The following is a 26,116-nucleotide window of genomic DNA, read 5'->3' as shown; positions in this document are numbered from 1 at the left end:
TCCTAGTTGCTAAAATTAGTTCTCCATAGACTACACATATTTGAAACTGTCTCCATGTAATTGGAAAAGATCCAGCTTAGCTCCAAGCTTGTCCTTTGCAACAACTGCTTCCGTGGGGTAAGGAAGCATCTCTTACAATCATTGATGTGAACTGGCTTGAAAGAAGAACCACACAGTAAATAAAATAGAATCTACTTTTATTTTATTGGTACCTTCAATATCATGTTGTATAGATTAATCCCTATTGTCTGTCCAAAAGTGGAATACCAATTCTGTTCTTTATTGTGATATAGTAGCGAGGGGAGGGGAGAAGGACAAGCTGCAAATTCTCATCATCTAAATTCCACGGGAATCAGCTTAGAGAAATGCAGATAATGCTCAACTCTAGCAAGACCAAGTGGCTATGGATTGTGGGGCCATCTGGACTCTGAAAGTTTCCATCTTTTGTTCCAGATGGAATTGGACTATCCCAGAGAAGTCTCATGTACAGTTTGACAGTTCCTGCTTGAAAGTGGCAACTGTGGTTTGTACTCCCTTTGCCTGATTGCACCCATTTCTGTTTTGGAAGGCTTTATACTCACGCCTTGGTTAGCTGTGAATCACTGCAGTATATTCTATATGGAATTGCCCTTCAAGACCACATGCACTAGCACATATAGTTATGGGCACACTTTGGCATGCCCATATCAACTGCTTTATAAGCTGCCTAGGAGTAATTCAGGCTGCCAATTGTTACTAATAAAGCCCTTCCTGGCACAGGGCCTATGAGACCCCTGTTTCTGATTACTGTTGCCTGTACAATAAGATCTGAAAGCATAGGCTTACTGAGGGTCCTGTTGCTTAAGCCATCTGTTGGGACCCAGGAGACAGACCTTCTCTGTCATTGCATCTATCCTATAGAATCTCCTGGGGATTCAGATAAACCTAACCATATCTGCCTTTCAGAAGACTCTGACGTTCTGTCTTCTCCCTGGGTTGGGAGCTCTTGTTTCCAATTGGACAGTTTCTGACTTAGGTTTGGGTTATCTGAAATTCTGTGGCACAGCATGTTTTGTTGTATTTTAAGATATTTTTGGTTGTGATTTGTCGTTTTTAATAGTGTGGGCTGCTAAGAGTTGCATGTTAAGTGGGTGGCCATACAAATTGATTGATCGGTTCGTTCATTCACTGAGTGTATGAATGCTTGAACCATGGCACCCTTAAATTACCATTTATTTGTTGTGAATTTTCATCCAAACATTTTTGAGCCCATACGGACAGGATATGAAATTGATGAAGTGGTGGAAAAGTTCAGAAGTCCATCATTAAGAAATTTAACTAAATTCTTCCTGATTCACTAGACTTTATTGGGTGGGGTGTAAATAAATAAAACAATAAAATCTTAACAAGCAACAATATATGCTACAAAAAGAAATGTCATATCTAATATGTTATAATTCACAGCTGAAACCTTTCCTCACCAAATGTTCTGGAAGAAAATTGTTTTAACTACTCTTCTAAAGAAGGGTTGGGGCCAACCTGACCTCAGGAGAGGTAAACTGTACTATTGTGAGGGCAATGCATTCATTCTCAGTTATACTGCACATAAAAGATATATTCTGCCTGGAGAAGATGGTCCTAAAGGTAACATGGAGCAATCTATGTTGACTTTTATAGGCAGGTAATGACCAGCATCTTGAATTGTGCCCTAAAACGTAGCAGCAGTGACTGATAAGCATTAATCAAACCAGGTGACACCAGACAGCAAATAGTTTTAGAACAAGCTGTGGCTTCTAGGTCATTTTAAAGAGTATACTGTAGATGTCTAACCAGTAGATGACAAGGCATGAACTATTGTCTTCTCTCTCTCTCTCTCTCTCTCTCTCTCTCTCTCTCTCTCTCTCTCTCTCTCTCTCTCTCTCTCTCTCTCTCTCTCTCTCTCTGCCCAATTTATTTAAAACTTAATATCTATCCTGTTGTGTCCTTTATTTTTCACATACGAACCAGATGGGATGGAAATCTAACTTATACCAAGCTGAGAAACCTACTTCCTCGGGAATCAGGTGCTCAAAAAAATCTCAACTAATCTTGCAGGATATTTTCTCCATCTCAGAAGAGTCTGCCCCTCTAGAGTCAAATTCAGAATGATTATGCATAATTTCACCTTCAAAATGCCTGGCAAAGTCTCCATAACAATCTTCCATGCACATTTTACTTAAAAGAGAAAATTACCTTAAAAAGCACACAGCACTCTGTAGATGTGATCAATGCAGAAATCTATTGCTGCTTTGCCACTCTTACCACAGTGTATATGCCTGATCTTGGGCTTGAACCTGCGCCTGTTCATTTTTTTTTCTCTTTCATGGACATCACTCCAGGTGTCTTCTCAGATGCATAATCCGTCTTACATCAATAGGCCATTTTAACGAATTGTATTAGCAGGAAATGTCAAAGTAATCAGATGCAAAATTGTTTGACGAGATCTGTGTGAAGTCTCAAAATCTTGCAGGAGCAGTAGAAATCAAAATTACTACTCTGCCAAAGACCTTATATATCCTTCTTTATTCTTTCAGAAACATCTAATAGATCACGTTCTACAGCAAGACTTAACAAGAGGTGGTCTGGATACAGTACTGGGGCTTCAGATTATATATTAGGCATTGAAGTCAATGAGGCAGAATTTATGTCTTCAAGATGTTTAGGCTGTTTACTTAACAAATACTGTTATTCTTTTTAATAGCACCTTTTGGTACATTTTTATTTAATTGTTTTTTTAAAAAAATGTATACCTTTTTACATATCTACAGGACCTGTAAAAGAATCTTTGGCTCTGAAGGAGGGAAAGGAGGCAGACATGTATTCAGCACTTCATAATTTGTAATGCATACATGGGGAAGCAGTGGATCCTGGCAGACACCATGAAATAACCACTCTAGAAAAGACACCATCCTGGGATATTGCAAGAACAGGGGAATCCTGATGGGACAGATCTTTGACAATCATCCTTTCAACTGCAGAAGCAGCCAGTTATAAATGCAAGTCATTGCAGAGATAAGAAGTTGCAGTTCAGGTCTCCTGCTTCTGAATCCCTCAGGGAAGGAGCTCTCAACAATACTCCAGATTAATGTCCCGCCGATACTCCAGGAAGGGATGAAGCAGTGAGGCTAACTATAAACTCTTCCATTTCTGCCCAACGACTTTGAGTGTAATTATGCCGAGTTCCCTGCTTTATGTGCTAGTAGTTCGTAGCTTTATAGCTGAATAGTCTCTGTGCTGCTTCAGTAATGTGGCTCTTTTGCTTTGCTGGACTTCTAGGAACTGAGAATGTTGATAGGAATGGAACATCATGGAACCGTTACAATAGTTTCTTAGCATGATTTGACGTAAGGGAGACAATAACTTATCTAGTGACTTATTTTGGGATCAGAATGACAAGTGCTTGAGACAATAAATGGTTGAGCTCTTTGTTGGCTTGCCACAGGTCTTTTCTGTCAATTTGGGGTATATCACAGGGATATCCAGAACAGATCTTTCCTCACAGGGGGTATGTCTGCCTGAATGGCCAAAGCTACTAACTGGTGATTCGAGCTTGATTGAAAGTATCTGGGTAAAAGGAAATATGAATGTAATTGTTGTTGCCCTGAATATAATGGGCATTTTTGAATCTCAAGGGTAGTTAAATGTTAAAAGTGTATTCTTGTTTTCCTTTCCTATGGCTATGTCTGGCTTCACTATAAAATTAAATGAGTTAATTTATTCAAATAGAGTGTATCTCTGGTTCATTTATTTACATGGCAACTAAATTTGTAAACCTCAGAATCATGCTATGTGAAAATGTACACACATTACAAAATGGCAATTAGTGATGTACAGTATAACAATACAATTGTCATTAAGAAACCCAGAGGATGTATTCTAATGAGAAGTTTACTGTAAAGGATATTTTAGAGGCTATGGCTGCTTCCAGATGGAGGATCTCTATTAGTATCAATCTAAAGACTTTCTGTTTTCTTCATTCACAGGTTTTTGTACATGTGTGTATTAAAAGAAGTAAGACAGAACTTAGTGTGCTTTTAGTATATTCGTAGATATATTGTCAATATATTTAGGGGGTAAGGTTTTCTTTTCTTTATAAATACGGAGAGTGATTGTAGAATTGTGTGTAGAACTTGAACCTTAGATGCTTAAAAATACTGCAAGAGTTCTCTTAATACTTAATTTGTTTTCCGATATTTTCCGAGCCTCATCATTAAGCCTTAAATGATATTTTCCAAGTCTCATCATTAAGCCTTAAATGGTACTATGACTAACAGAACCCACTAGCTGGGAATAGTTTTATTATTCTTTTAACATTTTCTGATCCTGAGCCATAGCTTGAATTAATATTATTGATATCCTGGGCTGTAGAGATCCAATGTATTTTTCTTTCCTTGGTCCAGTGAACAGAATCATCTTGTATGTTCCATCACTGTCTTTGTGTAAAGTTTTCCAATTAGGTTTTGCACAGAGCTTCATAAGGATTATGAATAATATTCAGGTGTATGTTTTCAGTCCTCTCATCTTGTATAACAAACCCAGCTCTCTGAAAAAGCATCTGGTATGATGAAACTACTCTTTAAGACTTTCTCTTTGAATGTTCAGGTATCCTTTCATACTATTAAAATATCTTCCTTATCACAGATGATAGATTGTCTTTAATCATTGGAATATTGACTATTGCAAGGCTCTTTCTTAACAAACGTCAGCCAGAGATTGCTTCAAATGGATATGTCTCACATAAAAAGTTACAAATAACATTTTTTTTCTTTTCTCTTCTCTTCCAGCTCCTTAATTTGGAAGTCAATTGTTACTTTTCACAGCTTCAGTTTCAGCATCCTGTTCATTGTTCTTATTATAATGTTCTGTCCATCACTTTCATTCTAGCCTGTTCCAGTCTTCTGGAATGAGACACCACATCCAAGGATGTTAGAATCTGCTTATGTAGCCATCCCAGGATTCATAAAAAAGTGCAGTTCTCAAAATCATGCATTCCAGGAAGTGATTTCTGAGTTGATTGTGTATTTTATTGCCTGTTACAAATTTTGAAATTCTGGTCATCAAATGAACGGTAAATTACTAAACTTTACACTAGATGGAGGCCTTAACTTCTGCTCCTCTTTGACTTCCCAGGAACTGGTAACCCTCTTTAAAAGTAAAATCTGGTATTCTTTTGTATATGGAATCATTTAGTTCTCATTGTCATAAATTTAGACTAATCATTAGATTCATATTTGTTCTTTTTAGCATATGAAATGTTTATCCTACTGCAGTGCTAGCAATACATATTTGCTGTCTCCTTTTCCAATGATCTTTACCATATGAAGTCAGTCCATTATTGGAATATCATATAAGGTTCTACTCACACTACTTTGCCATCCAGAAGAATAGAAGGGAAATACCTGTCGCTATGATGAATCTATCTATCAGTCTGTGTCTTTCTATCTATGTAATCATGCATACATGCACACATGCATATCAGATTTTTTGCTGTTCATATTACTGCAAAGCATACAAAAAGATAAAGCATTTTGTATATTTGTTGATGTAGAGAAAGAGTAAGGCAAAGTAAATAGGCTTGAATTATGAAATGTTTGGTGTGAATGTGGATTGAAAATTAATTTGGTAAGGTCCTTGGTGCTCTCTGAGCTTAGTGGTTTTCTTGGAGACATTTCATTAACAAACTAGGCAGCATCATTAGTACTAGGGGGGAATGGGGTTTTCTCTCAATTTATATTCTAGTGGCTTGCCCTGTTAGTGTGAGTAGGAACGATCTTGGTCATTCTTTGTTTGGGCTGTTTACTGTTAGCTTGTTTGGCAGTTTCTTGATTGGAGTATTGTTTGCTTCTTGATTGTTAATCTAATGTTAATCTTGGTGTTAATCTCTACTCACCTGGGTGTTGATTGCTGGTGAGGAAATGTTTTGGTCTTTTTATTCCCCTTTTGGCCTGTTGAATGGTATGTATGTGTTGTTTATGTCTGTGTGCCTGTTGATTTTTGATTTGTCAGAGTGGCAGGCTTCCAGGCATTGTCTGGAAGTTTCCCAGTTGAAACTATGGTTAAGTCTGTCCACGTGTTGTGAAATTAAGGAGTTTTCATCATGTCTTCTGATGACTAGTTGGTGTTCTGCCTGTTTAGCCTATGTAGTGGCTGCTGCAGTCTTTATACTGCATGTTATAGATGACTCCTTTTTTTTTTTGTTCTGGGGCTGCTGTATCTTTTGGCTTATTTAAGAGGTTTTGCAGGGCTTTGTATATTATGGTAATGCCATGTGGTTGTAATAGTCTGTTGATAGTTTCTGAGAAGTTCTTTGTATGGAAGTGTTATTTTTTTTCACAGCTTGTGTTGGCTATGCTATATTGGGTTGAGTGGTCAGGCGTTTTTGCTGAAGAGCAAACCCCACTCCATACTGATGATGTTACCTAGTTTGTTAATGAAATGCCTACAAGAAAACCACTAAGTTCAGAGCACCAAGGACCCCAAATTTAATCCTGAGCTACAAATATTCTCTTTTATCAGTGTTGTAAGAGTGATATATAATGGAAGTAAAGGATGCATGAGAGTAAGTAAAATGTTTAGCAAATGGATCATCATTAGGCAGGAAGTAAGACAAGGGTGTGTGATGCCCTCTTGGTTGTTTAAGATACTGATAGATAAATATGCAAGGAATGCTTGTAGCGATAGTACAGATGTGATGATAGGTGAATGTAGGAGGATTTTTCTATGCAGTTCTTCCCTATTCTGCTGGCTGAGCATAGCAAATAATATGCAGCAGATGTTTTCTAGATTGTACGATGCAAAGAAATAGATGTCAAAAATATATCAAAAATACAACACATCTAATGTATCAGGTTGGGTATAATAGAGACAATGGATTGAATGATTGCAGGTTATACATAAATGGTGAAAAACTAGACCAAGTAGATGAATTTCTATAGTTTGATAGAGATAGGAAAATGTTAAGTGCAAATGAGGTTTGTTATAAAAATAGTATGTAGTATATGATTTTCTGCAGGGAATGATTTTTTTTTGTCAAATAAGTGAAAATGGCTGTAATTACAAGTGAAAGTTCCACATTTAAGTACAAATGTAAAATAAGTTCAGTGTACTGGAAATGAGGTACTTAAGTGTATGAGGTAAAACTAGATGAGATATGGTAAAGAATGAATGGATCTGAATAAATGTGAATTGAATACAAAAATGAATAACCAATATTCAAGAAATACTTGGAAGTTTCATCTTCTAGAGCACGGGTGTCAAACTCGATTGCATCACGTGACATATTGTGATGTTTCGTGACTTTTTTGCCTTTGCGGAGCCAGGGTGGGCGTGGTGTGCATATGATGCATCCGGCCTGTGGGCTGCCAGTTTGACACCCCTGTTCTAGAGAGAACAAATAAGGTTTGAGTTGCAAAAACTGTATGGAAGAGTGAATGGCATGAGAGGAAGGAGAAGTCTTGGATCGATTAAATTGATCCTCAGAGAAACAGATACAGAGTTTAAAAAATAAAAAGGTGATGAATGAAACTATGGATACAGTGAACAAAGTGGAAACAAAGGCAGAAAGATGTAGGAAAGTATCATGAATGGTGCTTATATACATTGGTCTTAACTATGTTTCATTTTCTTGCGTGGCCTTAATTTCTTAACCTACTATTGCTTACCTCTTGTCTGTGCTGTGAATAACATTGCATGCCTTGACTGAGAATTGCACGATCTCTATGCATGTTTAGCCCCTGGGTCTTGCATGATTTCAAGATTTCCAAGTTTAATATTTAAATTTGTTCATTTCTTCATTATTTCACATAACAAATATTTTCACATATATTGCAAATTTAGAATTTTAAATACAGCTCTTCTTGCTATGGATTCATCCACTGTGGCCTTACATCTGTTTTTGTTTCTCACTGCATGTTTCTCACTCCTTGTTAATTTCCATAATAGCCTTCCTTATAGTTACCATCTTAAATTGTGGTTCATGATTATTTTTCCTGTTGCTTTGTTAGCAGTTAAAATAAATTGAGCCTTCACATTAGGACATTTAGAAAGACTGATTTAATTATAAAACGTGTAAATGTTTTAGATTTCCAGATATACGACACAAAAGGTAAGTTGAGATGCAGAGATTACGACATGGAGAGAATTAAAAGAATAATTCAGAACTAAAATTAACAAATGGGAAAATTAGTACCGTATTTTCCGGCGTATAAGACGACTGGGCGTATAAGACGACCCCCTACATTTCCTGTTAAATTATAGGGTTTGGGCTATACTCGCCGTATAAGACTACCCCTCTTCCAACGCACACCAAATAAAAATTAAAAAACATCAGATTTGATTTTAATATGGTAATTTTAATTCAAATGCTTATGACATGCAGGTGCTTAGTAGGAAAACTGTCACTTATAAACATAAGGCTGTTTGTCATCAAACATGTAAACGTAAAACTGCAAGTGGATTAAATTAATAATAATAATAATAATAATAATAATAATAATAATAATAATAATAAGAAGAAGAAGAAGAAGAAGAAGAAGAAGAAGAAGAAGAAGAAGAAGAAGAAGAAGAAGAAGAAGAAGTTGTTGTTGGAGGGGACCTTGGAGGTCATCTAGTCCAACCCCCTGCTAAGGCAGGAAACCCTATACCATTTCAGACAAATGGCTGTCCAGTCTCTTCTTAAAAACTTCCAGTGTTGGAGCATTCACCACTTCTGGAGGCAGGTTGTTCCACTGGTTAATTGTTCTAACTGTCAGGAAGTTTCTCCTTAGTTCTAGGTTGCTTCTCTCCTTGACTAGTTTCCATCCATTGCTTCTTGTCCTGCTTTCAGGTGCTTTGGAGAATAGCTTGACTCCCTCTTCTTTGTGGCAGCCCCTGATTCCAGCAACCATTCCCTATTTTCCTAATTCACTTTTCCTAATTCACTCTAAAGCTTTCCCTGCGCAGAGCCTTAAGTAACACAAGCTGCCTGCAATTAGTGCAGGTTCGCATCCCACCAGGCTCAAGGTTGACTCAGCTTTCCATCCTTCCAAGGTAGGTAAAATGAGGACCCAGATTGTTGGGGGCAATAAGCTGACTTTGTAATAATGCTGCTTGGGGGGGGAGTGAAAGCCCTAATAAACAGGCATATACACAGAATGAAGGCTATTGCTAAGCACATTGATTTGTGCTTTAAATTGTAAGCCACCCTGAGTCTTCGGAGAAGGGCAGGATATAAATGGGATTTTTTTAAAAAAAGACCAAATGGGAGATCCGCTCCAGGTTTTCCAGCCAGCCCGCCCAGTTCCTGAGTCAAATGTGTCCTTAGAGCTAAGCCGCTGCTCTGGCTGCTGCCTTCCCCACCTGCCTTTCAAGTTGGGATAGACTACAGCTGCTCTTCAACTTTAGAAGAAAAGACGCCCAGACCCCAGCCTGTAAAAAATCACAGACTGCAGCTTCTTCTCCAATTGGTCCCGCTTTCCCTGCGCAGACTAAATGGGAGATCCGCTCCAGGTTTTCCAGACAGCCCTGTCCCTAAATTTTCAGCACCCGGCATATAAGACGACCCCTGACTTTTGAGAAGATTTTCATGGGTTAAAAAGTAGTCTTATACGCCGGAAATTACGGTATGCAAATTCAAAAAAAATTTCAATGGAAGTATTACAACAAGCTATGATTTTCAATCTGGTGTATTTTTTCTTGAATAATGGTATGTATTTTCACCTCACTCAAGACTTAGCAGGATGACAATGATTGCATGTTATATGGGAGAGGTATTTACTAGTATTTATCTTTCCACTGTATAGGAATGTGGAGTTTTGCGAAAGTAATAACATCTTTGTCTACATAGAAACTTTCATCACAATGGTAAAATATATTGTTCTGTTGAGTGGTTTATGCTGTTGTGCTACCATACTTGTGTTCCACATATTATTATTAATTTTATTTGTATACCACCCTTCTCCCGAAGGACTCAGGGTGGTGAACAGGGCAATACATGATTAAAAAGACAGAATACAAAAATTAAAAAAGATTAAACAAAGTGCCCAGAACTCTTAAATAAGTTAAAACACATTTAAAAGTAATAAAAACCCAATCCCATCCCATCAGGCCAGGCCAGCTTGTTCAAAGAAATACGTCTTTAGATCGCGCCAGAAGGAGCGAAGGTCGGGCGCCATCCGGAGCTCAACCGGAAGACGGTTCCATAAATCCCGTGCGCCCACAGAGAACGCCCTCCCACTGGGGGCCACCAGTCGGCATTCTTTGACTGGTGGCACCCTGAGGAGACCCTCTCTGTGGGAGTGTATTGGGCGGAGGGAAGTTGATGCCGGCCGCAGGTGCTCCCCAAGGTCAAGTCGTTCCATAGATTGGCTACTTCTCACTATGTTTTTTGTTATACACCTATTATTTTTTGTAGACTTTGTGCATCACTTACGTGGTGTTCTGATTAGGAATCTTTTTAAACTAAGAAGAATTTTTGCTAGGAAATTTGATTTCTGGTGTGCATGCTTCTGGGTACAGCTCTCACTGTTCCCTTCCCTCTATGCCAGGGGTAGGCAACCTCGGCTCTTTTATGAGACATGGACTTCAACTCCCAGAATTCCTGAGTCAGCATAGCTGGGAGTTGAAGTCCATGAGTCATAAAAGAGCCGAGGTTGCCTACCCCTGCCAGAATTTTCTTTCTGTGTTTTTTCTCTCTATTAATTTATTTTTTAGATTTATATTCTGTTTTTCCTTCATGAGCTCAGAATGGCATACACTGCATTCTTCCTATCTACTTTTCCTGCAACAACAAGTTGGGTTAAAAGAGTATAACTGGTCCAAAGTCACCTAGTAAGCTTCCAAAGCTGAGGATGGACTAGAATCTGAGGCTTCACAATCCTAGCAAATGAAAGTAAAGCTGTTTACATGCTTTTTTTAAAAAAAATCTATTTTCATTTATTGTCAGTTTCTTTTTTAAAAAAGAGAAGAGAATATAACAGCTAATTCTCTGTGTGAGGGAGTGTTTTTATGTGCGTTGAGCTGCTGCAATTCCTTAGATATTTCTTCAAATATCTGAACGGCTGTCACAAGAAGATGAAACAAAAAACAATGGATATAAATAACAAGCAAGCAGATTTCGGTTGGATGTTAGAAAGAAGTTGCCATGGTAAGAACTGACCAACAGTTCTTGTGGGGCTGTTGGGATACTGATGACCGCAGCAAAGTCAAAATAGGTACACACACCTTAATGACATAATCATGCAAACACAACATTATGTACTTACCTCAGAAGGTCTGATGCAAGTATGTAAATCATAGCATTTGCATGATTGTTATTGTACACATGTCTTCTGCAATGGGCACTAATAATCCCTCGGGAGATGCTGGCTTCTCCCTTGTTGGAGGGAGAGGCTGGATAACCACCTATATATGGGATGATGTAGAATAGATTCCTGCACAGCCCAGAGGGTTATGCTTGATGATTTTTAAGATCTCTCTCAATGTACACATTCTTTGATTCTGAAATTCCTAAGAAGAGAGAGGGGGGAGGGAGGGAGAGGGTTCAATTTAATAAAAAAAATAATTCATGGGAGAAGAATAAAAGTTGTGCAGTGCTTCAGTACCAAAGAGATGCTATAGAGCAGGCTGGGGGATAAATGTAGCACTTCTGTGCGCAGGTTTAAAAGCAGCTGCATCTTTTCCCGGACTGGGTGGCTTCATTCCGCTGCTGCTGTTTGAATAATGAACTGCTTTAAAGTGTTCTAGACAAGTGCTATGTTCTTCCACACACGCACACACACACACACACACCATATTCTAAAATACCTTTTTGTTGTTGTTGTTAAACATGAAGCATTGCAGAACTATAAAGAGGAACGTTTCAGAGGTGATAAAAATTGTAAAGAATCATTGTTGTTGTTGTTAGCTGCGAAGTCGTGTCCGACCCATCGCGACCCTATGGACAACATTCCTCCAGGCCTTCCTGTCCTCTACCATAGAATCATAGACTAGATGAATTTGAAGGGACTTCCAGGGCATCTAATCCAGGGCAGATAGCCATGAAACAGTCCCCATTCAAAACAACCAGCCTGAGGTGTTTGCTACTGTTTCAAAATGTTCCACTGCTTACCAGCTCTTACTAGCAGGAAATTCCTCTGCCTCCTCCTGAGTCTTAATTTCTTTCCATTTCAACCAGTTGTTCTTATCTTGCCCTCAGTTTCAAGGCAAGTTAACAGGCTAACAGTTGGTCAAACCAGGCAGCATATGTAATGCATCCCTTCTCTCCAAAATGATAGGGGTGAGTTTTGGGAGGATTGTAGTAGAGGTGGGGGGGTAGAGGGAACTGAAAGGATCATAAAAGCATTCATAGAATACTTTCAAGCAATCTGTGTCTCCTAATATTTGGCTTTCAGAGATAACGGGGAAATTGTGTGTCTGTTGGCACTACAGATGGCAGCGGCCTCGATGTTGGAAAGAAAGCTTTTTCTCTATAAACAATTTTCTGCGTTTTAAGAAGATTTGATTATGTGATGATATCACTGAGGACGCACGGAAGTAGCTCACATTGAAGGCAATTTGCCCAAATAAACATTGTCGTTGGAGATGTCTGCATTTGACCCAATCTGAATTGTTTGTGAACAATATCGTTGTTACTAATCAGAATGTTTTGTTTGTGTCACTCTGGGTGATGAACTTGCATATTAACCCATGCTACAACCTTCTACAACTGAGACAGATTTTTAAATGGGAAGCACCTGACTGAGTACATATGCTCCAGCTATTCCTGCCTTTTTTGCTCCCTGCCTTGGGTATATGGACGTTTCCATGCTTTTCTGTAAGAGTTTACTTTATGGAATAATAGTATAACCAATATATGGCAATTCCTTCTTTGTGGATGGCAGCTTTTTTCTTTGTGTTGTGACCTGGCAAAGGTTATATAATTGAACACTGTTCACATTTTCAAAATTTATGAACTACTTCATCCTTATCAGCTATACTAGATGTCATCCCAATCTCAGCAAAACTGCTATGGCTCCAGGGCATGTTTCTATAGCAGTGATATTAAAGATACATTCTGGAAATATCTGAGGAAGCTTTTATCACTAAACCTAGCTTAAAACCATGTTAGGTTTAGGCTTAGTGTACAACATTTTTCTTGAACGGCTATCAAAATAGACAGTCCCAGATATGATTGATAGTCTGAATCTATGCCAGTAAAGTTTAAAACCTAGTCATGAGACAGAAAGAGCATAGGGCATTCTCCTTGATGAAGTTCACTGAAACATTGATGCATTGATTTTGTGTGTGTGTGTGTGTATGTATGTGCACACTCTGTACAGGATTCTATGGGACCTCCTGATGATATCTGGTAACATTAATCATTGTATTCTCTTAGACCATTTCCAATGGTTGGGAATAGGGTGCATCATTTTACAATAGTTCATTCTTACTTCAGCAGGCAGTTCCAGCCAGTAACAGTATTCCATGATTTGGTGCTTTCTCCTATATGATATAAAATCTGCACAGACTCACTGGACATCTGCCAGTTTGGGCTAAAATGTCATCAGTATGTAAATGATACCCACGTATAGATCGTCACCATGGACCCAAATGTCATCAACAATGTGTGCCAGTGGCTGGAGGCTTTGAGGATCAAGATGGGACAAAACAAGCTCAAATCTGTCCAAAGCTGAGTTTTTATTGTCAATAAACAGTGGGGGTCTTCCTCTACCATTTAGTCCTAGTAGACACTCTGGATGAGGAGGATGAGGAGAAGACTTTCTCTTTGAGACCCCCATATTTTGGAACATTGTTAAAACCTTAATTAGATTCAGCTCCCCTTGTTTGCCTGGTGAGTTGCATTATGTATCTATGTATATAGATGAACACCAACCAGGCAATAATTTTGCATAATGTATGTGCCACTGGTTGTTTTTGCTGTTATTTTTACTGTGGTTGACCTGATTTGGTTGGAAATAAATATAATAAACAAACAAATAAAAATCCATATCTGCAACACTTGTAAGTGCTGCACAAGATCCACTCAATATAAGTTGTTCACTAAATCCCTTGCAGTTTGGTGTCCAATTAAATTCTGAATTTCCCCCCCCTAATTATACAGGCAAAATGTCATGGCTGCGGAATGTAAATACATAAAATAAAAGTGCAAACAGACCAAAATTGGTTAAAGAAGCATTTCTCAAGGCCTTGAAAACTTTTGCATAACAATTATTTGCCCTGATCTCTATTAACCATAATGTAAAAATATACTATCTTTGTGTTGTGTCTCTTTTTGAATTATACAGTATTGTGGCTGGTTACACAAGTCAGCCAGATCTTTAGATGGGAATTGACAATTATTTTAAATTACCTTTTCTTGAAGAACTCGGTTTTAAACTAATAGAGCTATGTAGCACGTTTGATTGGAAGTGAAAAGATAATTTGGAGAGTGTAGGTGGCATGAATATAGCATTTACCTGCCCCTTCATAAGGATGCAGCCTCCATCCTGCATCCAAAGGGGATGCAGCAATTCCAAGGAGTTGCAATCTTCTACCTGCTCCAAACAATATGAAGCACTAAGTAACTCTGTAAGAGTGCCTACACGTATCAATTATTGATTCATTAAAAATATTGAATTAAGAACCTAAACATGAACAGCTACTTAAGTGTTCTAGAGTAGGTGGACAGCTACAGAGAATGAGTGTCATTAGACACCCCCCCCCCTGGTCCCTTTACCTAATATAATGTACCCGTATCTCAGCATCTCTCCCTAAAAATATGCACAGGAGAGATTGAGGCTTACTGAGAAAGACAGTCCTGCAGGTATCTGATAGCCAAAACAGTTTGGGCTTTACAGATTATAAGCAATACTTTGTATTACTTTGTAGACCTAGATGGGCATGGAGGGAGATGCCAACCTCTTGGAAATGTGCTGCCTGAATTTTGAGTGTGGAAGAGCCAAGATCCCAGGGGAGAATAGATAGAGTAGTTATGATTATCGGTGACACTCTAGCAGGTATTTCAAGATGGTGCTGTGCAGCTTACTGGAATTGACACTCTTTTAAGTTGGTCTTTACGGATTAGTTGAGATTGCTGCCAGTGTACCTGTCTCCCAGCTGCCTCTGTGTGATAAAGTTGGTGAATCCATCCTTGAGGAAGGTGGTGTTCCCCTTCCTAAATTCAGCAAGAATGGTTCCCATACATACAATACATCACAAAGCATAGTGAATATAACTACTTACAGTGGCTTCTAAGAGGGCCTGAATGTCCACAAAAATCACAATTAGCAAATGTATACAAGGCTGAGACTCAAAAACCAATAGCCATTGTTATTATATAGGAAGAAGGTAAAATCACAACTGCCAATTCTTTAGCAGTTATTATCATTTCTTCTCTTTTTTGTTTTAATTTTTAGATAAGTTTTCAGTTTGATCTTTTTTCCTTTAATCAAGATAGAGAGAGACGAGTTTTGTGTGTATGTGTTGTAAGTTTGTGTAAGTTTGTGTATACACACATACATAAACAACACAGTGGAGATTTTAACATTAATTAGTTTAAAACCATTATCGTGTAATGTACTTTCGTGTGAGTGCAGTTGTTCTTTTTAAAGATTATATAATATTATATAACTTAGGATGAAAAATCCAAATAATTCTATGCCTGTAATAATATTGTCATCCTAAATAGAATAGAATAGCGGTGGAAGGGACCTTGGAGGCCTTCTAATCCAGCCCTCTGCTCAAGCAGGAAAATCTATACCATCTCAGACAAGTGACTGTCCAGTCTCTTCTTAAAAACCTCCAGTGATGGAGCGCCCACGATTTCTGGAAGCAAGCTGTTCCACTGGTTAATTGTCCTCACTGTCAGGCAGTTTCTCCTTAATTCCAGGTTTCTTCTCTCTTTGATGAGTTTCCAACCATTGTTTCTTGTCCTGCCCTCTGGTGCTTTGGAGAATAGTATGACCCCCTCTTTTTTGTGGCAGTCTCTCAAATACTGGTCCAAGGTTCCTTACAGCTCTAGTCTAGTCTAGTCTAGTCTAGTCTAGTCTATTGTTACTGTCGTGTAACAATGAAACACTTGTAATGTTACAGTGCAATATTAATTTTCTTCAAAATTAAAAATGTTCCTTTATATTCATAATCATAATTCCAGGTAACTTCAGAACTAAAAATAATGACTGGCTTCCAAGGACAGTTTTATCTTCTCAGATTTTATCATCATAGAAATTCTTGGACTTCTTCTAATATGACATATGTATGCACATTATTTAAGTTTTTTTAGTTGTTTTGGTGACAGTATTACAAATACAGAGCTGGTAAGGAGTACATTTCATGTAACTTCTGAGGCAAAGACTGAGATATTTATATGAAATAAACTTAGTAGCTCCCATAACAGTGGGCAAGATGTGATGGAGGGGAGTTTGAGGAAGAGAGTCACAATTTTCTAGTATTGCTCTTAAAACCATGAAGATTTCCTGACAAAGTGTCCAGGTAGTACTTCACCGCTCTTGCCAGTGAATCTTGCTTGGAAATAATCCTGCCAGCTTCATGTGAGAGTTGTGCAGAGAAATACTGAAGATTTCATTTAAGTAAATGTCACTTTTGTGCTCATGAATAAAAGGCAGATGATTCTGTGTACGAAAGCCAAAGAAAAGGCAATACCTCTCTCATTCGCTTCTACGGGTTTCCTTTCTTTTTGGATCCATCACCTCTGAAATTGTGCTCTTCTGTTCCATCATTCCAAACCCGAGAACCTTTTGCAGTTTTGAACTGCAATCCACAAGGACTGTTTCAGATGCAAGTCTTGTATGTTACATCCCTGCTCTAATTGAAGGAAGGATGGTCATAGTTCCTCAACCTTGTTCAGGTGTTCAACTTTGATTCACACACCACATTGCAAGTACAGAAAAGGAAATCCTTTTATCTTGCCTCCTTTTTTTTAAATTTTGCCATTTAAAATTATCCTCCCCAAGGAATAAAAGAGGACCACAGACGAATGTCTGTGGTGAATGAGCTTCCACTTCTATTGATCTTCCAGCTTTTTCATTGAAGGCCACCTCGTGCCTTTTGGAGAAAGTACCCAGTCTGGGATTGGAACTTTTGTACGTAATATGGGGGCAGGAAGGTTGCTTCTCAGAAGGAAATTCTTCAGCAAATATATTTAGCTTTGCTGTTTTGTATACTTCTCCTTCTGCCTATCTCTGGCAACTTTCATAACTTACTTTCCAGGCAAAAGAACTCATGGTTGAAATTCCAGGACTGTCAGTGATCATATATCAAATAGGGAATGTTGGAATTATAAACAAAATTCTCACATAAATTCTCATATAAATTCTCCAAGAATTGCTGGAAAATTACATCTAATTAGTAAATAATTATTTGAAAATATGTCAGAACACAGAAGAAAATAAATGGCTATCTGGATATCTGCAAGTACTGCAAATTTGTCCTCCTCTGACCTCATTTAATCCAATAGGAAGGAAATATATCCATTCACCATTTGTATAGACAGATAACGGTGCTAGCTATCTGTCAGTTGAATCACAAACAAGGGGTTAACTCCATGAGTAACAACATCATCAAAAGTTCTTGCACTTAGACTCTGAAGTAAAAGGAGCAGACAATTTTTCATCAAACATGTGAACTTCTGTTTGGGCTTGTTGACAAAATGAGCATGCACTAAGCTTTAGGCACACCGTATTCCCAAAATACAAAGTCTTTGTTCCTCATATGTAACTCATGATTAGGGACCAAAGTACTGGAAGAGATAGTTTCTTGTCTCCTTTGTGGAAGTGCAAAGAGCTGGATGTAATTCCCCAAAACATACAAGGAGTGAATGAGGTATCATTTGAAATCAGTCAGGTCTCCAGGCCACTTCTTTCTTTCTAACATTAAGGAGATTTTTATTTTCAAATGAAAAATGTGAAGAGCCAACAAAATAGCTCAGAGCTACTAAAGCCCAATATAAATTAATCAAAGGGGTCTTTTACAGTCATACACAAAGAACTGGTTCCAGAGTGTTGGTTACTAGATCAAGGAGAGCCAACTGAAAGTTCAGGAGGGCCAAGACTATGGCTGTATCTATGTACTGCTAAGACTCTCATGTCTGTTAGTCTGTTTGTAATCTTCAATAGCACAAAACAGCATATCACAGAGCAATAATTTTTGAACCGAGGTAATTTAAATCCGTTAACTTGCAGAATGAGTTCACAATTCAGGACCCATTACTCCTGTGGAATTGAACTTTCGCCAAGTTGTGGTCACTTCAGTGCTACGCTGTACTTCCCAGAAACCCACAGGTTGTATGGTGCAAGGGAAGATGGGAGAGACATATCCTATCCTCCTTCCCTCCTCTTTCTGCCCCCTGTGCCCAATCAGTTGGCAGTGAAGCTTGGTGGAGCAGTGGGCTAAAGCCTCCTTAAGTAACACCAGCTGCCTGCAATTAGTGCAGGTTCGAGTCCCACCAGGCTCAAGGTTGACTCAGCCTTCCATCCTTCCGAGGTAGGTAAAATGAGGACCCAGATTGTTGGGGGCAATAAGCTGACTTTGTAATAATGCCGCTTGGGGGGGGGCGAAAGCCCTAATAAGAAGGCATATAAATAGAATGAAGGCTATTGCTAAGCACATTGATTTGTGCTTCTTAGATTGTAAGCTGCCCTGAGTCTTTGGAGAAGGGCGGGATATAAATGGGATTAAAAAAAAATTGAGCAGTGATTGGCTGCTTTGAAACTGAGGCTAACATTTGAAATCTCTTAATTGTGGTGGGTAGCGAGGGAAGGGCGAGGGAGTGACTTGGACACCTGCTGTGAGGTAGGACTGGCTGGGGGACAGCAGCAGTTGACAGGTAAGGCCTCTTTCTCTCCGAAGGGAGGGGCTTTTGGAGACATGTTGGAATAGAGAGGGGCTGCAGTTTTCCTTGTGGTCTACAATTCCTTTTGTACCTTCTTCCCCCAGCAAAGTGGCATACAGTTCTGTGGATCGGAGGAGGAGGAGAAGGCTTCATTTAGAGTCTGCTGTGGGTTGTTAGGGGAGGAGTAATGGTGGTAGCCTATATTATACATTAAAAAAAAGATGACTCAATAGATCATAAGTTGTCTAGTTCATTTATATATATTAACGATGGATAGTTTCTAAATCTAAGAGTGTTCATCTGTGAAGGTCATATTTCTCCAGCATGTGTCTAAACACTGCATTGTTTTCAGAAAACAAATTGTTCTAATGAAGTATTCTGTCCCTGTTTATTTATTTATTACTGGATTCCCATGTCAAATCTGCCAAGAGCTACAATACATACCATAAGGAACAAAAATAAAGTGCTCCTTCTTTTTCAGAAGATGAGAGCTATTTTGAAGAAGACCTGAACAGGTGGATACTAAAATATTAGCATGCAAGGGATGCTTGAAAATATTTTGATATCCCTGCAGGGTAAGCCTGTAACTTATTTTTTCCAATATGAGGTAGATAAAATTCCTTTCATGTAGATCAAAGATACATTCAATGGAAGTTTTCCACCTTACAGTTCAGGAATTGCTTAATCATGTCAAAAGAAAATTTTTCACCCATGTCCTCTTTTCAGTCATGTTTGGGTTTTAGATTGTTTCTTTAGGGAATATTTGTTACTGTTATGGAGGAAATTCACACTTTGTTTGGTCTTTGGTGTTTAACATAAATCTTTTAATTCTTTTAGATTAGATGTAGAATGCATGTCTAACCATTTTCTCTCGTGCCATTTTGGGTGGAATTCCATCTATCTATCTATCTGTCTGTCTGTCTGTCTGTCTGTCTGTCTGTCTATCTATCTTGTTTTTAAAAGAGAAGATTAAAAACTAATACAAGGTAATGTAAACTAAGAAAAAGAAAAGAAAAAGTAAGAAATTAAAGAGAAACTGCAGGAAAGGGAAAAAAGAAAAAAGAAAAAAGAAAAAGATACAAGGAAATAGCTCCCAATCTTCTTTGCACCAAATATAACTATAAATTTACATCTTACTCTATGGTTATAACATAACTATCTTCTTTGTATAATTTATCCTTTAATGATAAAAACCATAAACCATAAGTTCACTTCTTGCTGTTTCACACAAAATAATCTGTGAGGAGTTTCCAATTAGCAATAAATGTAGATGTCTTTTCTCTGATCAAAAATATCAATTTAGTCAGTTCAGCAAGTTTCATCATTTTCACCAACTATTCCTCCATTGTGGGTAATAATGAATCTTTTCATATTTATGCATACAGTAATTCAGCCATATATGCAGTGGTGGGATTCAAATATGTGAACAACCGGTTCTCTGTGTGGATGCTGCTTCCGGAAGTCCGTTCTAGGCCTGGGCAACAAAAAATTAGCTACCGGTTCTGCTGAACTGGTGCGAACTGGCTGAATCCAACACTGCATATATGGTATAATCCCACTGTTCTGGCTATATTTTATAACCAACATTTTAATCCAATTTTTACTTGTTCTTCTATTTCAAATTTCAATAAACATTTATACGTTTTAGCAATTACATGTTCACCCTTTGTACATATTTCCATTTCAAATCCAGTCTTAAAAGGCTCAAAACCAGAAACTCTTTTTTCTACTTTAAATGTTTCTAATAACTGTAAATAAGAGAATAATTGACAACTATGTTCCTCTGCCACCACTTCTCTTGATTTTATCTGGCATTCTCCTTGACAAATTCTAATATCTCAGAATAAGTGATTTTTGTTTGATTATTATTTCTTGCTTGTAATTTCTTGCTTATTTCTTGCTTACTGAGAACCGCAAAAGTGATTTGGGCCCACCTTGGGTTTGTGCCTATTCCATATTCTCAATATGGCATGCCTAACATAATAATTTTTAAAATGCATGTTAAACTTGACCTTGTTGTACCACAAAGATCCATGCCACCCAAATCTCAGGCCATGTCCTTCTGATTCCAAGAGCTTTCTATTTCTCTGCCCCACCCATTTTGTCATCCAAACCAAATAGCAACCTGCATAATAAAATTTCAAATCAGGTAGATTCAATCCTTTTTTCTTTGCACCATGTAACTTTAACTCGTGTTTTTTTCTTCTGTCATGCAAATTTAGATATATTCTTCTGCATCAGTTGTCAAAACAAGTATTTTGTCCAAACCAAAAACATCATTCTAAGCAAGACTTTCATTTTGGTCACAGAAATTCTCCCCAGTAATGATGTTTGTAGTTTCTCCTATCTTAACATGGCTTTTTTCTAATTTCATTCCATGTTCTTCTTCTCTGTCTTAACAACCATTTTATTCATTCTGTTTGAGCTTCTGTTCTTGTATTTTTGTTAATATTTTTGTTAATATTGTCTTCTGTTTATTAATTTGAAACCTGCTAATGTACCAAATTCTTTCAATTTTACTATTACTATTATTTCAATTCTGTTCAAAGGATTTTCTACCACCAAGTTATCTGCAAAAGCCCTTAACTTATAACTTGCTGTTTAAATCTTTACTCCCACAGTCCTCTCATTTTATATCTTTATTCAGTATTTCAAGGACCAAAATAAACAAAAGAGGAGACAGTGGTCATCCCTGTCTTATTCCTTTGTGTATCTAACAGGATTTTGTTAGGTCTTCAAATAAATCAAAGAAACTTCCTTGAGAAAATTTCCAGCGGTGGGCAATTAAAATGTATTCCACTATTGACGCTTGCTCTGAAACAGAAAAATTTTGGTGAGCCAAATATGGTGTCTGGGGTTAGATTGACAATTGGAGATATCATAACCAAGATATACTGTAGAGCCTGACAAATAACATTTTTTTACATTTCAAGCATGGAGCACAACAAAATTTGAATTTACTATCAGGCCAGTCTTGGATAAACATCTTTAGGTTGGAACAGTGAGCAGAAGTTTTAATGCTAAAGGACATGTTTGTATTGTGTCTTATTTTTGTTGAGAGCATTATATTAATTATTAAATGTAATTAATTAAATGTAATTACCTCATTTTTTTCTCAATAGAGATTAGGTAAATCCTTGAATTTCCTAAACCTTAATGTATTTATTTATTAGATTTATATCCTGCCTTTAATTTTGATCGACTCAAGGCAGCCTAAATACTTAATGCTCCCATCTCCTGTTTTTTCCACAACAACCCTGTGAGGTGGCTTGAGCCGAGGTTGAGCATCTGATCTGAAGCTACCCATCTGGCTTTCATACCTAGAGGAAAACTAGAATTCACAGCCTCCATTTCCAGCGGATAGATTAACCCTAGCCCTAGATTAACCATTGTGCAAAATAAGTATGTGATTAGGGCACTAAGGGAAGTGGGTACCACAGTGTTTTTCCCTTCATTCTTTCATTACCACACTTGACTTTAGTCTTTTATTCTCTTGGTAGTAGTCCTTATTTGCTGTGTTGGACTAATAGTAGTAGTAGTAGTAGTAGTAGTAGTAGTAGTGTTGATGATGATGATGTTGGAAGGTACCTTGGAGGTCATCTAGTCCAACCCCCTGCTCAGGCAGGAACCCCTATACTGTTTCAGACAAATGGCTGTCCAGTCTCTTCTTTAAAACTTTCAGTGTTGGAACATTCACAACTTCTGGAGGCAAGTTGTTCCACTGATTAATTTTTCTAACTGTCAGAAAATTTCTCCTTAGTTCTAGGTTGCTTCTCTCCTTGGTTAATTTCCATCCGTTGCTTCTTGTCTTGCCTTCAGGTGCTTTGGAGAATAGCTTGACTCCCTCTTCTTTGTGGCAACCCCTGGGATATTGGACCACTGCTATTATGTCACCCCTAGTCCTTCTCTTCATTAAACTAGCCATACTCAATTCTAGCAATCGTTCCTTATATGTTTTAGCCTCCAGTCCCCTAATCATCTTTTTTGCTCTTCTCTGAACTCTTTCTAGAGTCTCAACATCTTTTTTACATCGTGGTGACCAAAACTGGATCCAGTATTACCAAGGCATTGTAAAGTGGTATTAACACGTCACACGATCTTGATTCTGTCCCTCTGTTAATGCAGCCTAGCACTGTGTTGGCTTTTTTGGCAGCTGCAGCACACTGCTAAATCTGCATTATTCAAAAAATAATATCCCTTTTTATATTGTCTATGTTAAATACGTGGCAGCATTCAGTTAACCTTAATTCACCTAAAACCTACATAGCCTCAAACCCAATTAGTAATTAGCGGGGGAACCATCAAAAACATCATACTATAAACTAGATTGGTAAGTTGAAAAACAAAAGTATTGCTCTCAAAAAATCTATCTGGCTGTGTTCAATTAGTCATCAATGAAACACATTAAAATAATTAGTGTCTGTGTAATTGTAAGAGAGAATAGTTGGTAGATACAAAGAATCAATCAAGTTTATGAATTATGTGGTTTATTTTTGTGGACAATGCATTTTAATTGCATTAACAATTATTTGTCTGAAATGGTATATTGTTTCCTGCCTGAGCAGGGGGTTGGACCTCCAAGGTCCCTTCCAACTCTATTATTATTATTAATTAATATTTATTAAAAATATTTTTACTCGGGAGGGAAAGAATATGGACACACACACACACATTATACTTCTTGGGAAGAAGTTGATTTCAAGGATAAGGTGCAATTAAAGTTAGTAATCCTAACATGACAGTATGGGGAACCATGTCATGATATATCACGACTTATTTTGCATTGCCAGAGCTGGGGTGGGCATGGCCTCCACATGATGTAATCGGCCCGCGGGCCGGCAGTTTGATACCCCTGCTTTGGTTGTCTGCCTTTTGAGTATGAATACATAAGACGATAATTGCACCTATCTTCTTCTAGATATATGGCTTAAATCGTATTCTGTTCTTCATATTTTAAAAAAGTTTTATGTAAATATATATTTGTCAATTTGGGGGAATATCAAGCATCTTGACATCCACATATCTGGCTGAAAATTATATCATTTTTGATAACTACAGTTCCCCCAGAATGATTATCTTTAGGTTTGTGCTTATAGATCCAGTGAGAATTCTGAGTTTAAGAGTTGTAAGTTCATGGGAAATGATCCCAGAAATGTTTTCATTTTATATAAGAATTAAATAAAATGATGAGACAAGGTTTGAGGTTTTGCTACTTATATTTATTTTATTATTTATTATTACACTTCTATAATGTCCATCTCGCTGAGGCAACTCTAGGTGTCTTAACGTCATGCAATTAAAATACCATATTAAAAATAAACAAATTAAAAATTAAAATACATGAAAACAATAAATGAGAGGCATACATTTAAAATTCAGTTAATCATGATCAAAAGGAATGAAGCAAAGGGCATATGGAGAGGAGATGGGGTCTGACTAATCCATTAACCACCATCAAGATGCCACTCTCCTATTGAGGCTGCAGATCAGTTGTCAAGAACAGGTTTTCAAGCCCTTTTGTAAGGCCAGAAGGGAGAGTAATGATGTCACCTGGCCCCGAGGGGGCGGGGGGGGGGGGCGGGAAGAGACATTCCAGAGGGCAGGCACCATGGCAGAAAAGATTCTTCTCCCTATTTCAAAAGGTAATCTGGGTGAGATGGGCGGCAACCAAGTCAAATCAATAAAGAACCATAGGACATAGCTGGAATTTCTTAAATGATGGGAGTCTGCAGCATGCCTCTTCTGCCAGCATGGGTGGGACAAGCTCATCCCATTGGAATGAGCTGGTTCCTCAGATAACCTGGACCCATGCCATGAATGGCTTTATAGGTGATAACCTATACGTTGAACTGGGCACAGAAGCAAATTGGCAACCAATGTAGCTTGTGGAACAGCGATGTAACATTTCCCCAAGTTCTTATAGTGGAGACTGAAGACACAACAGAGGCCTTTTAGTGTAATGGATTTCTACGGTTTTTATCTTAATGATTGGAGAATTTAAACTACCTTCAAGAGAAATGCAAGGGTAAATGATTGCTGTAGATACTGAATGATGATTTCTGATTTTATTGTCTCCATTGGGTATTAACTTTCTGTTTCAATTTCAAATAAAGGTCTGGACACCATGAGTGAGACAAGTTCTGTCAGCCTCGAAGCCACAACTGACATCAGTGAGACTTCAGTGGCTACCTCTATCTTATCTCCTTTTGCATCTGGCCACAGTCGAGATGAGGCAGATAATCGCAGTGAGCATAGCTACAGTGAATCGGGGGCCAGTGGTTCCTCCTTTGAAGAATTGGACATGGAAGGCAATAGTGATGGAGTGGCAGGTCTGCCATGTGACCTTGGTTCTGCAGAAGACCGAGACACCACCCAAGTCAAGTGGACCCGGGAGCCCATTGCCCCAGAAGAAAAAAGGGATGAAGAATAAAGTTATCTGTTTATTTACATTTTAGGGACTGAAAAGAGAAACTGTTTCTTGATTCTTTTCTGTCCAGCCGAAAAAAATTGGTCACTGATCCATGTTGAGAGCTTGCTACTTTTTGTCTGCAAACAAATATTTGGAGAGTAATAAAGGAGAGGAAATTATATTCAGTAGAACACTGAATATAATCACATTTTATAGCCAGACTTAAGGAGGTGTGCTGCAATAGGAAATTGAAAGTGAGATGGGATGCAGTGGTAGTGGTGAGTTCTATTTGAACCAGTAAATGTAAGTTTTTACATAGACTATCCCTGGTTTTAGCATCTTTTTAGCTCTTCCTGCACTCTTATCTTGTTTGACCCCCGATTGGCTGCTTTTCTGTAATATACACACTTGATTTGGTGCTACATCTATTAAGACCAAAGAACTGTAGCACTTATTATTGAAAGAGAATAATGCAGACTTTCTTACATGATTTTTTATCATAAATGCAGCACATGAATTCTTATTATAATACATTAGTGCCCTTGGAAAGGTAATAGATTATGTGCAGGTTAATGTGATCCCAGTTAGTCACATGTTTGTGCTCCATTTCCCTCCATTATTGGTGCCATTTCTCTCTCTCTCTCTCTCTCTCTCTCTCTCTCTCTCTCTCTCTCTCTCTCTCTCTCTCTGTCTCTCTCTCCCTCCCCCCCCCCCCCTCTCTCTCTCTGGTTTCCATGATATAAATAAACCACGTTCTTGGTAGTTACATTTAATATCTTTGGGAACCAAAATCCTTCTCTAGCTTCTTATGGGAAAGTGTCCATCAGAAAGAAAAATCCATCACTATTAGCATTAATGGTGCCCTTTTTCTGCTGTCTCAGGAA

The 26,116-nt window shown here is 38.0% G+C and overlaps 1 protein-coding gene across 2 annotated transcripts in view; it reads left to right on the top strand.

Annotated features, from left to right (window-relative positions):
* Nucleotides 1–25,913, top strand: part of TEX264 (testis expressed 264, ER-phagy receptor) — a 174,198-nt gene extending 148,285 nt beyond the window's left edge. For both annotated transcript variants that reach the window (XM_083354975.1, XM_083354976.1), the window contains one exon: nucleotides 24,937–25,913. In XM_083354975.1, coding sequence (XP_083211101.1) covers nucleotides 24,937–25,253 — 317 coding nt within the window. In that variant the 3' untranslated portion in view covers nucleotides 25,254–25,913. The remainder of the gene's footprint in view (nucleotides 1–24,936) is intronic.
* The last annotated feature ends 203 nt before the right edge of the window (nucleotides 25,914–26,116 follow it).

The sequence above is a fragment of the Vipera ursinii genome (genome assembly GCF_947247035.1).
Source record: "Vipera ursinii genome assembly, chromosome: 2".
In the NCBI taxonomy this organism is placed as follows: domain Eukaryota; kingdom Metazoa; phylum Chordata; class Lepidosauria; order Squamata; family Viperidae; genus Vipera; species Vipera ursinii.
This window is presented reverse-complemented; position numbering and strand designations above follow the sequence as displayed.